This window comes from Festucalex cinctus, chromosome 12 (assembly GCF_051991245.1).
Source record: "Festucalex cinctus isolate MCC-2025b chromosome 12, RoL_Fcin_1.0, whole genome shotgun sequence".
Classification (NCBI taxonomy): domain Eukaryota; kingdom Metazoa; phylum Chordata; class Actinopteri; order Syngnathiformes; family Syngnathidae; genus Festucalex; species Festucalex cinctus.
The window spans coordinates 6256613-6269341 of NC_135422.1; the positions used below are offsets into that span (position 1 = coordinate 6256613).

The following is a 12729-nucleotide window of genomic DNA, read 5'->3' on the forward strand; positions in this document are numbered from 1 at the left end:
AGCTTTAGCCAAGTGATCTTGAGACACATTGCTCCGTAGAGTAAAAAGGCATTGCCACGATTTAAATGTGGTGGCGCTGTCAACCACAAACCAAGCTAAACAAACAGAACTACCGCCTTTACAGGAAATACGTTCCTCTTACTTTCATTGTAAAATATATCACACAAAAGTTGAACGCGAAGCTTTTATTTTGAAAGTTAAAATGAAGTAGGTCGAACTTACTATTTAATATGTGATGCTTGACGCGTGTGCAACTTCAACGTGTTTTTTTTCCTTCTCGGTTGTTTTCCACACCAGTATTGTACATTTTACAAGTATATTAGCTTCCCGATTATACTAGCTTACACTTAAAGATTTCTTTTAACTATTAGGCCGGATGTCTGACTGGTGACGCTTTAAGGAAAGGAGTCTTCCGAAAGAGTTTTCGAGTCAGGCCTGTTTGTGTTCTCTCCCATCAGTGCAGCTGGTGGCTAACAGAAATGTCACTGGCTGAGTATGAGAGACATTTCGACTCGCTCAGTTCCGATTTGGCCGGCGGGTCTGGGCTGAGCGAGCGGTCAGCGTCGTCCACGTTCAATAGCGAAGAGGAGAAGTTGCATTACATTCCCATCCGGATTCTCGGGAGGGGGGCGTTCGGTGAAGCGACGCTGTACAGAAGAACCGAGGTAAGCACAACCACTCCACTCCCCTTCACTTCACTTTTCTGACAGAGGAAATGTTGACTGGACAGAGAAAGAGGGATGACACCTAGTAACCACGTTGCTAGGCAACAATAATCAAGTTTTGTAAGACTTTATGGTATATCCTTCGGATTAGCAGAAAAATACAATAAACATTTTCACGTGTCTGTAATTTACATTATAAAAGCAACTTTTCACCCCACTATATTTCCTAAATAAAATGTAAACGTTACACTTTACACTTTTACACTTTACCAAACCATCCTTGTGACTTGGTTAGCCTATAGGGACAGACCAATTCAATTAATCAGGAGATATTAGCTGTTTTAAAATCGGCAAAAATCAGCCGATATATTTTTTGTGCTATTTATTTATTTATTTATTTATTACACATTAAAACAACCGAAGAACGCAAAGATAATGACATTAAATTCTCTCTCCCCCCCCAAATAAGTTGACAATTCAGCTGTTTGTCCTATACAGCCCCCTCGTGGCTAAGGTGGGCACACCAGAAAGCGTAGCACAATGGCCATAATAGAGGCAGCAACAAAACAAAATCTTCTATTTATTTATGTCAGAACTGTATTTTAATATAAAGTGTAGTATTAGGAAGTTCATTTTTCCTCATTAAAATACACATTACAACAATTTTAGTTGCTTTTCTGAGGAATGCTGCAAATGATTAATGGCATCTCTGTCCATCCAATGAGAATGAATCGGGCTTGTCTCGCAAGACACTACTGTACTTTACAAGGCTGCTATTATGTACACTATGGTTGAACAATTTATCAAATTCAAATTAACATCAATGTAAGTACTTGTTTTCAAATCACAAAAGCTACAATTTTTTGGGGAAATTCATTTTGGTCAGATAGTAGACTTTTTTTTTAAATTATTTATTTTATTTTTTTATTTTATTTTTTTAAATGTGTATCTAGATAATTTCAGTGCTAAAGAAGTGCGTTCATTGTTGAAGCAATAATATATTCATATATATATATTCTTGCATTAACATTGTAATCTGCTTTATGAATGACTCCATCAATTGATGCATCAAAGGGAACTACTAAAAGGAAGTGATAATTCATGCTCAGTGTGACTTTTATGGCTAAATAAAGCAAGCAAAGAACTGCACATTAAAAGGTGACTCATGATAAAAAATTGCTCATGGTGATAAGCTTTATTTGCTTGGTAACTCCCTCTTTGTTCCCCAGGACAACTCACTAGTTGTATGGAAGGAGGTGGACCTGAACTCGCTCTCTGACCGTGAGCGCAGAGATGTCATGAATGAAATAAGCATACTGTCCATCCTGGAGCACAACAACATCATCGCCTACTTCAATCACTTTATGGATAAAAACACTCTACTCATTGAACTGGAATATTGCAATGGTAAGAGATGACAGTCTGCTGATTGATTGACACGAGGTGTGACTGGAGGCTAAATAAAGTTGTCGCCAAAGGTGGGAATCTTTACGACAAAATCGTCCAACAGAAGGGGAAACTTTTTAATGAGGAGGTAAGAGCAGATCAAATGCAAATAATCCCCACACACTCGTACATTTTATCTCTACCCTTACATTTTCTGCAGGTAGTTATTTGGTACCTGTATCAGATTGCTTCAGCCGTGGCCCATATTCACAAGGCTGGCATTTTACACAGGTGAGATGCTCATATGGCAGTGCCTTCGTCTGTCTTGAGTTGTTTCAGGTCCATCATCACATTTGTTTCCCCACAGGGATATCAAAACTCTCAACATTTTCTTGACCAAGACTGACCTCATCAAGCTTGGTGATTATGGGCTTGCAAAGAAACTCGGCTCAGAGTTTTCGATGGCAGAAACGGTACGAGTACTTGCTTGTTATGGTTTAACAGGAAAAAAAAGGTCCTATTGTGAGATATAATACTATTTCTAGTATCAGGTCAGTCAGGGTTTTTGTCAGGGTGACATAATGTCGAACCCTTTTTTATTACATTTTCCTTTAGTATGTTACATAGTTGTTGTTTTTTTGTTTTGTTTTTAACCCAATATTGTGCTATGTGTCTGTATTAACTCATTCACTCGCAGTCACTTTCACTGAAGCAACTCCCTTCGCTACCGGCTGTTTTACTGGATATTGACTGATTTTGCAAAGCCCACAGAATATTGTTTTCTATTGCCATAAAAACATGAAACCTACCAAAAGAAAGATCAGAGCCTGTTCTTTCATTAGGAAAAAAAAGTATGTTTGTATCTGTTTCCGTTTTGCAGCAAATAGCATTAAAATATAGCTACGATTCATCATTATTCACAAACCTGTTGAAAACACTGGCAAAAAGAGCTTGTTGCAACATGGCCCTGTCTGATCTCTTATACTCTGCTGCAACCTGCTGGCCGTTTTTGTACTAGCTACCATTGCTTCAACCATTGTCTTCAGTTCAGAGGTTGCATCAAAGCCTCATAAAAACATATAAATACTTCTTTGGGATATTAAAACATTTAAAATAGAACATATTTATACGTTATTGGGAGCAAATGAGTTAAAGACTTAAAAAATTGTTCACAGTGGCTTCTGTGCCCTGCATAACTTATTTGTAATTCTAATATTCTTTTTTTTTTTTTATGTCCAGTGCGTGGGAACTCCATATTATATGTCGCCTGAATTGTGCCAGGGAGCGAAGTACAACTTCAAATCTGACATCTGGGCCATGGGCTGTGTGCTTTTTGAAGTCTTAACTCTTACAAGAACATTTGATGCCACGGTAGGACTCGCTTACATTTCTTTAAATGCTTTACCAATATCAGTGGACACTTTTTTTGACCAGATGTGGTTTGTGTCCTCGCAGAATGCTCTGAACCTGTGTGTAAAAATAGTCCAGGGAAATTGGACCATGGATGTGAACCGCGATGTTTATGGAGCTGGATTGATCAAGCTGGTCTATGAGTGTCTCGATCAAGTGAGTGTTTTCCTTAAAAAATAAAATAAAAATTGGCATTTTGGTAAATTAGCAGAGCAAAAGTCTTCCTCACTTTCTTGGTTGTTGTTATGAACTATTTTCATTTTCTGTGGTAGGATCCTGCAAAGAGACCAACAGCAGAGGAAATTTTAGACCAGCCAGTCCTCTCGTGTTGCAGACAGTAAGTTAAAGTCATATTTTATGCCGTAAATCCACAACAGACATCTGACAACTTTCCCATTTGACAGGGAGCTTGCAGAGCGAGTTGCCCTGCTGAATTCAGCAATGAAGAAACCAAAGTAAGCTCATGTTGTCTTCTGTCATCACCTAACTATCACCCTACCCAAATAGCGACCTATCGATTGTTCTCCATCTATAGGTTGAGTACAGTGACTGAGACCCCTGTTGCCGTGGTGACCACACGCTCAAGGGAGGTGTACTTTTGGGGCGGAGGCAAGTTCACGCCCCAGAAACTGGACACCTTTAAAGGGGGCAGCAGTGCCCAACACGTGTGTGCTGGAGAGAGTCACTTTGCAGTGGTGACGGTGGAAAAAGACCTTTACACTTGGGCAGTAAGTTTTAATAATACAGTGAATCTCCTTTTATGGGGAGATACGTTTCAGACCCGCCCATAATAGGTAAAAATCTGCGCTGTAGAGAAACCATATACAATATCGAAAAAACGTGCTCCTCAGAATGTTCAAGGTGGCGCCAAGATGGTTGGCCAACTGGGGCATGGAGATCAAGCTTCCTACCGGCAGCCCAAAAGGGTTGAGAAGCTCCAGGGCAAGGCCATCCGACAGGTGGAGTGCGGTACTGACTTCACCGTCTGCGTCACCGGTGAGGCCGCAACCCCTCCTCGTTCAGAAGAAAATAATAACAAATGAACATTCTCGCTTAAATCTAACCGGACCTCTGCTGCAGATGAGGACCAAATGTACACGTTTGGTTCGGACTATTACGGCTGCATCGGTGTGGAGGGCGTCATGGGCACGCAGATCCTGGAGCCGGTGCTTCTGGAGTTTTTCGAGGAGCGGCCAGTCCGTCAGGTTTCTTGTGGAGACAACCATGTGGTGGTGCTCACTCACAGTGGAGACATCTTCTCTTGGGGTTATGGCGAGTACGGTATGTGGGCTGGCGGTGCCATTGCATTTCCACCAAAATGTCGGTCATGAAAAAAAAAAAAACATTAAAAGCCATTAAATGGATTTGGTAAAATTAAGTCCTTAAATGGCATTAAAAGCATTAAGTACTAGTGGTATTGATCCGTGGTCGGTTCAGATCAGGCCCCACGGTTTGGATCGAGCGCGATCCGTGGGATTTGTTGGTGGCGGTTGTGGTGGGGAACAAAAACAAAGTCGGTACCATTCTGACATGTCAAGGAAGCTCAAACATACTCAACGTAACATGCTAAGCTAAACCTCAAAATAAAGTTTACCAAATACAGTAATACATTGACGGCAGTGCAAATAGCCTTAGTGTGCTTTTACTTTGAAGTTGGCCCACGTTGTGGCATGATGGCTAGCTTGACTTCCGTTTTAGACGTTTCTGTATTGTAGTCGATTGACATTGTAGTTGCGACCAACATCAACACAACACTATCCTGAACTCATGTTCAATCACTAATTTAGGACGCTAAGAAACTGCTAATTAATTGCGCCGCCATTGTATGATATGGCAGAAGTTGCCAAGGTAAGTGGCTACTGGCTAGCTGTTAGCATCACAAACGAATGTCTGGCTGGTAGGAAGCTGTAAATGAGGTTGTCAGCTTGTACCACCTGCCTTACTTTAATTCTTTTTCAATATTCTGGACCAAGGCTACTTTGTAATTCACTCTCCACGTTTGAAGGAAGGAAATGTGCCTTAAATTGCACGTTGACGCCTTTTAATTATTTTTATTAAAAAAGATAAACAGAACTTTGTCTTCATCTATTTTATCAAACACTTTTGCCCATTAATAAATAGCATTAAAAAGCATTAAATTTGCCGTTACTTGCAGAAATCCTGGATTATTAATCCAATAGGTGACAGAAGCCTCTTAAAAATACATCACTCTTGCTCATTACTGCACTTTCTCTTCAATTTCTTCCATCTGTAGGGCGCCTAGGCTTGGAATGTGAGGATGATTTTTCCTCTCCGATGCAAGTAAGACTTGTTCTTGACATGACATGTAATCGCTCTTCTGACAAATGTTGACATTTAATGTATTTTCTACAGGTGGAGCTCCCCAAAGGCGCCACCATCTCCTCGGTGTCATGCAGCAGTGATGGAACCTTCTTCTTGACGGACACTGGCAAAGTCCTAGCATGTGGGAACAACGAATCCAACAAGCTTGGTCTGAACCAGGAATTCTCTGGTCTCAAAAACCACCCTGGAGAGGTACTGGCTTGCAGACGGGAAAAGTGATCTGTTAGGTTTACACACCAAAACATATAAGAATGACAACACAAGGATGAGAAGACAAGACTTATTTGTTTTTCTCGTAGCGAGGAGAGCAGAGTTGCCAGGTACAAGCTGTCAAAGATGCTCTGGCAATTCTCTTGCGTCCTCTCTTTTTATTGGGGATTATTTTCTGTCCGGTTACAAAAAATAGCGTTGCACTACTAAGGGGTGGGGAAAGCGCAATCGTGCAACGCTGCATTATCTTAAAATAACATATCTGTCTGCTTGGATGTAAGTGTGTTGCAAGTAAGCATGTGATTATCCATTAGCAATGAAAGTTCTCGTTTACGCTTCTGCCCCAGATGTTGTGACTCTGGTACAGTTCATCAGAAAAAAAAAACCCAGTTCACTTAAAGTTCATATGAGTGTAAAGCATTTTAGCAAATATATAATCACTTAGATACACTTTAAACGTAACATGATCTATGTAAGATAAATTTACAGGTGGTGCACTTGTATTTTTAATGTTTAACTGTCACATGTTAGGGTTACCAGGGCATCCCATACATCACAACGTTGACTTTGGCAAAGCAGCTGTCACGCTTCAAGATCCAGACTATAGCTCCAGGGAGGAACCATACAGCTGCCATTGATGGTACTACAAAAAAACCCCCACTAATTTTTCTCTAAAAACTGTTAGTCAGTTGTTGAATCAATTTCACAGAACGTGGTCGCCTCCTCACATTCGGGTGTAACAAGTACGGCCAACTCGGCGTCAAAGACTTTAAGAAGCACCAAGGTGTGCAAGTCCTGGTCGGACCGTTTGGGGGAAAGACTGTCACCAAAGTTTCTTGTGGGGACGGCTTTACGATCGCAGCCACTGAGGGTAAGAGCACACATGATATATACACACTCGCATGTAAATGTTACCGATATGAAGTGTGTCTTTTCTTGCAGACAATCAGATCTTTGCATGGGGAAATGCGGGAAATGGGCGACTTGGAATGCCTGCTGACAAAGGATTTGGTTCAGAAGTTTGTCCTGCCATGCCAAGGCCCATTTTTGGATCACTCCACCATGTGCCCGACCTTTCTTGTCGTGGCTGGCATACCATTATCATCATGGGTTAGTCGTTTCATTTAATTGTATTAATGCCATAACATAATGAATTTAGTAGCTGCCTGTCTGATAGTTTCTTGTTGTCTCTTTGCAGAAAAAGTGCTCAACTCTAAGACCATTCGCTCAAACAGCAGTGGGTTGTCAATTGGTAGCGGTAAGTATTATTTTTGTACATTAAGTTCTCTCTTTAACTTTATGAGGGGAGCATATTTACATCCTGTTTGTGTGTCAATCGTAGGGATCGGACAGGATGGTTCCATAGCCACCGTGGATCTGGAAATGGAGCCGGGTTCAGAGACGGAGTGTCGAGACAGGGGCCTCGGAGGTACAGTGGAGGTTGATCTCGACGCTTGCAACTTGGAAACGCCAATGATGTCAATGGCAAATCAGACTGGAGACAGTTCATGTCCTCTCTGGCTAAGAAAGGTTTGTTTACAATCCAAAAAGGAGGTTCTAAATTTTATGTGACCCTTCCTTCTGGTTTCCCCCAAACTCGTGTTATTGTTCAAGCTTATCAGACAACGGAATATGAAGAATCTCTTGCTGATTATGCCCCATACAGGAACTTGAAGATGCTGAGTATATCCCAATGCCTGAAGAGTCAGAGCTTCCTCCAGACCAGCTCTTATCATTCTCAGAGAGCACCACTCTACCGTATGATGAGCTGAAGGATCTAAAGGCTGTTGCAGCAGCTGTCAGCAGTGAGCACGACCTGTCGGTAACGTCAACGTCTTCTATACTCTTGACATCCATGCGTTTTGCATGCCTTATAGTTCTCTGTAACAATTTGGCCAAAAAAAATCTTTACAATCGCCTTTTTATTTGACCATTTAGGTGGCAGTAGCGATTCAAATCAGATTTTTTTGCGTTCAGTAGCTCACCAAATCAAGTTGCTTTGTGAAGTTCTGTTGTGCTTTTTGAGGCACCATAATCTCAAGGTGAATTCTGTTGGTCGTCTTCACACAGACGACACGAATGAGCGATGACAAACTAAACGGCCTCGAGGACGCGGGCATCTGCGGCCAAGCGGAGTCGATCACGTGCTGCAGAGCAAGTAGCGAGGTGGCGCAGGTAATGCACCAGCCCGCTCCAAAGTGTGCCAACAAGGTCGCTTTGTTAACACAACAAAATTCTTTCACAGCTACGAGAGATGGTCACTCAGCAAGAGATGAGAATCCAGATGCTGGAGAAGCAGGTGAGACGAGAGTATTTTCTCTGCCACAAAACAAAAATTAGATCTGAAAGTCATCCGCAAAGCAGTGGAAGGAAATATTTTCTTAAAATGGAACCAAGGGGCAGCAGATATAATAAAAAAAAAAAAAAGCAGAGGCCCCAGAATTGAACCCTGTGGAACACCAGATACTGATTGTTTTTCTTTATTCCCCCCACTGTTGTAGGTCAGTGAGCAGCAAAAAGACAACGAGAGATTGTTGGCAGCATTCAACCGGTTGTCGCTGCTGGAAGCCAGGTGTGACAATAACGGCAATCACTGCGGCGTACCTGAGGATGGAGGAGGAGGAGGAGGCCGAGCATCTGGATTCACACATGGGGGCAGACCTGCAGGGTCCAGCTTGTGAGGGTCAACCTTCCGATGTACTTCTCAATGGGAGATGTGACTAAACTCTGCATTTTAGGCTGCTTTTGTGAGAATAGGAAGCCCAATTGCAGTAGAGATGGCTGCCGCACACATCTTAACAAGCATCTTGTGTGGTTACATACAGTATTTAACAGAGCACCAAGTTGCATTCTTATTTTTATTGCATCTGCGCAATTGTTCTCATGCAAATGTTGCTCACAGGCTTCCTACGGACTGAAATGTTGACTGGGTTCAACATGAGGCGTCAGACAATCTTAGTGTTATTTCATCCACAATGTGAATATGAAGTCCCGATTTTACTGGTGATCATTGTTTACTTCTAGTCATGTCACCCTTGGGGCTTAAGTGGTTGTGCGGTAGCGGTTATCATTCGACAGGCTAAACAAAACCTTTTAAAGACTTTGCAGTGGAAATGAGGGGCCTTGAACGAGATCGGTCGAGTGTGTTTGTTTACGATTAGGCAAAAAAAAAAAATGAAAAGATTTCCACAAAACTTTTTGGAGGGAGTACGTGGGCCGAGGAAGAAAAATGACATGTTTGTGTAGAACCTGGAAGGGTAGGACTGTCGGACCTTGGTGGAGTACTGCGCTCATTCTTGATTGCTTGTCTATGGGGCATATGCCACGGACGAGGCGGGACGTGATTTTGCACATCAGTTTGGTTCCGGTCCGGGTTGCGAACGCGCAACCGAGGGGCACAAAGTCGGATGCATAAGTATTTTGACGCAGCCCACACGTTGCAAACCGAACCGGAACCAAACTGATGTGCAAAAACAGTCCCGCCTCTTCCGTGGCAAATACCCCATAGCCTTAAGTGTTGTAGACCCTCTGAATGAAAACTGAAAGACAACACTTTTAAAAAAAAAAACCAAAGGTGTGTGTGTGTCACTCTTGTCATTTGTTCTTGTGGGGACTTTCACCTTGAGTTTTATCAAAATATTATAAAGCCTTAAAGATATATCTTCAGAAATGTGGGATATTTCAATCGTAATCTCTTATGCAAATTTATCTTTCAAAATGTGCACGTATTCTATATCATTTGGTGAAACTACTGACGAGGTAGCTAGCGGTTGACAGGTTTTCTCTTATTGCCCTTCTTTGTGTGTCTGTCAGTTATAACACAAACACTTGAATCGTTTCATTAGATAGTTTTTTTTTCTTTCTTTGCCACCTACATTGTTCATTTTTGCGTTGTTTGTTAAAGCAACCTTAGACAATATCTCATGAGTTTGTTTATCTTATATCTTTATTGCAACATTTGGTCAATAAACTGTCCAATGTTATGCGTCGTCTTAGCATAATGCAGTGTCATAAATGTTTGAAACCAAAACGTGTAGATGTCTTTGTGTCTTAGGGGATATCTTTTGACTTTGACAGCTTTAAAATGTCGTGTAAACACCTATAAGTCACAGGTGTCTTCAAGTGTATGTAAAATACAGTTAAACTAAATACTAGTCTCACGTGTGTCACTATAACATTGAGATGAAACAAATACGCTTTTTTGACCAAATAATGCGGTTAACGTTCTGCCCGACGTGACCATGGTCACGTTTGTTGCTAAGAAACCGTACGTCGCTTTAGTTGTACGTCATGATTCGTCACTTCCGGAAGTAGAGTTAAACTACAGCATCCTTGATCGTCTTTAAAACTGATTCGAATAACATTCAGGTGAATATTAATGTTGCCACACACCAATTACAAACGTGCATCCACATAAAGACGTGTTTAGATTTTAAAACGACAAAGCATGTTACCATGTTGCTGAAATGTCGCCCATGTGTTTTGGTTTCCAAATCGTCAATGGCACAACTTGTTTTTCTATGTGCAGCATGTCAGACGGAGAATTAATTTCTGTGGATTACGAAGTATTTGGAAGAGTGCAAGGTGTCTTTTTTCGGAAATATACACAGGTACGTTTTACGTTATGCACTTACATTTTGGATTCACAACTGTATCGACATACGACGTTTCGTCACTTGCCGTCCTCTGTCCCCCCCAATTATATGTACAGTGTATCTTTTTATTGATTTATGGCCCTGACATATTTTTACAAACATTTACTGTATTTATGACGTAGGCTACTATTGATAGAAAAAGTCCGCACACCTCTTCAGAAGGCAGCTTTTGTGATAAAAAAAAAATAAAAAAAAAAGAGGGACCAACATAAATCTTAAAAAGAAAAAAGAAAAAAAAAAGGTCCCATTCATGGTTGAAAACGTTTTGAAATTATTTAAATTTGTCTTTGTTTTTTACATCACAAAACCTGGCATTTGTACAGGGGGTGTGTTGTGTGTAGGTTATTTTATTTTTATTTTTTTATTTTTTTTTATTTTTTTTAAACCACTGTTTACGTTAGTGTAGGCTACAGTATGTTCGTGTACTTTTAAGTCTGGCCATGTTCTTTAACTGTCAAATGATCTATGGATGTCTGTTTAACTTTACAGGCCCAGGCCAAGAAGCTTGGTCTTGTAGGTTGGGTCCAAAACACAGCTGCGGGAACTGTGCAAGGGCAGCTCCAGGGCCCACGCAAAAAGGTGACAGAAATGCAACAATGGCTGAAATCCACTGGGAGTCCCAAATCACAGATTATCAAGGCAGAGTTCAAGAACGAGAAAACAGTTGTCAGCCTCGAACACTCGTCTTTTGACATTGTAAAGTGACATGTACATTATTTGCCTACAAGCACTAATTTATTTTGTCTGTCTTTTCTTAATATTTGTTGAAATGCATTACAGTACCTGTTACGTATTACACATACTGTATGTCAATTATTCCTTAACCTCTACAAAATCTATAAATGCTTCATTTATTCGGCTTTACCATAAATATGAATGGATCCAGATCATGTAGGGCAGTGTGGTGTGACCGAGTGGTTGCTATATCTTCCTCACAGTTAAGTTCCTGGTTTAAATCTCCGCTCCGACCCACCTGTGCGCATGTTCTCTCCATGCTTGCATGGGTTTTCTCCATCATAATTGTACGTAATCTGGTTTACTCCCACATCCCCAAAACATGGATTTTAGGTTCATTTAAGACTGTAAACTGGCCAAAAGTTTGAATGCAGATGTTCATGGTTGTTTGTTTGTCCAATACTTTTGCCACCACTGGTACCTTTGGGTATACCCGTAGTTGCGTATTGGCGGTTTTTGTCCCAAATTCCATCTTTCAACAAACATGCACTAAAAATGTCAAAAATAATGACCAGGGACATGTAGACAGCATTATTAGACAACCATTAAATACAGTTTATCAGCGACAAAAAGCTGACTTTGTGTTGAGTACTTCACTAAGTGGTTGCGTGTTGGCGGTTAGCATTCAACGGACTAAACAAAGCCGTTTTAAAACTTTTCAGTGAAAATGTAGGGCCTTGAACCAGATTGGTCAAGTGTGTTTGTTTCTGATTAGGCAAAGAAAAAAAAAACTAAATTTCCACAAAACTTTGTGGAGGGGGGAGTATATGTGCTGAGGAAGAAAAATACATGTTAGTTGTCCATATGCACTCAGTATGTTTTGCCCATACATGTCAGTTGCATTCTGATTTTCCTGTCAGGTATGTGTTACCACTGAAGTACTGTACAGAGTAGTTTTTCCACCACTGGTATCATTTGCTATTCCTGTGATTCTTCAAGTATGGTTCAAATACCTACTAGTGGTACCTGAAACAGTTGCTGCCTGAGTAAAGGTCAGTTGTATTGAACTTTTTAGGACAATTTGCAGATTTTTTCAAATGGTTTGAATTTGGTTATAAATTTTATTTTACCTTTTTATTTACCTTTTATGTGCAGCATATTTTTTCCCCCTTTTCCTATATTCGACAAAGTATTTGCTGGAGCAAACCAGTGGTGAGACATTGTGATTTTCGAAGTATGTTGTATAGGTGATCATTTTAAAATGTGAACACTTGCAGAGATTTACAGAAATAAAGTATTGTCTTAATCTTTTTCCTAATCAGTGTTGACCATAGTGAGAAATCGTTAACAGAATCACTCTCTTCACTTACAACTACTAATTATAA

The 12729-nt window shown here is 40.7% G+C and overlaps 1 protein-coding gene across 5 annotated transcripts; it reads left to right on the top strand.

Moving 5' to 3' along the window:
* The first annotated feature begins 218 nt into the window (after positions 1 to 218).
* nek9 (NIMA related kinase 9) lies at positions 219 to 12662 on the top strand. 5 transcript variants are annotated; one of them, XM_077538022.1, is made up of 25 exons: positions 219 to 665; positions 1895 to 2072; positions 2144 to 2199; positions 2272 to 2342; positions 2419 to 2524; positions 3291 to 3422; positions 3507 to 3617; positions 3734 to 3798; positions 3866 to 3916; positions 3997 to 4189; positions 4313 to 4457; positions 4542 to 4742; positions 5716 to 5762; positions 5835 to 5996; positions 6546 to 6654; positions 6724 to 6885; positions 6957 to 7124; positions 7213 to 7272; positions 7357 to 7544; positions 7681 to 7836; positions 8085 to 8189; positions 8260 to 8313; positions 8516 to 8691; positions 10543 to 10624; positions 11159 to 12662. In XM_077538022.1, the coding sequence occupies exons 1-25, from the start codon at positions 480 to 482 to the stop codon at positions 11372 to 11374; spliced, it is 3180 nt and encodes a 1059-aa protein (XP_077394148.1). In that variant the 5' UTR covers positions 219 to 479; the 3' UTR covers positions 11375 to 12662. The 5 variants fall into 5 exon arrangements, with proteins under 5 accessions (XP_077394148.1, XP_077394149.1, XP_077394150.1 ...); XM_077538023.1 differs by lacking the exon at positions 8516 to 8691; XM_077538024.1 differs by lacking the exons at positions 219 to 665; positions 1895 to 2072; positions 2144 to 2199; ... (7 more) ...; positions 4313 to 4457; positions 4542 to 4742 and adding an exon at positions 5145 to 5309.
* The last annotated feature ends 67 nt before the right edge of the window (positions 12663 to 12729 follow it).

Bases quoted from the DNA above. Each gene is read 5' to 3' on its own strand.
- nek9 (XM_077538022.1), top strand. From the start codon at position 480: ATGTCACTGGCTGAGTATGAGAGACATTTCGACTCGCTCAGTTCCGAT. The intron at 3,423-3,506 runs GTAGGACTCGCT...GTGTCCTCGCAG, and splicing joins CAAGAACATTTGATGCCACG to AATGCTCTGAACCTGTGTGT. The intron at 3,618-3,733 runs GTGAGTGTTTTC...TTTCTGTGGTAG, and splicing joins TCTATGAGTGTCTCGATCAA to GATCCTGCAAAGAGACCAAC.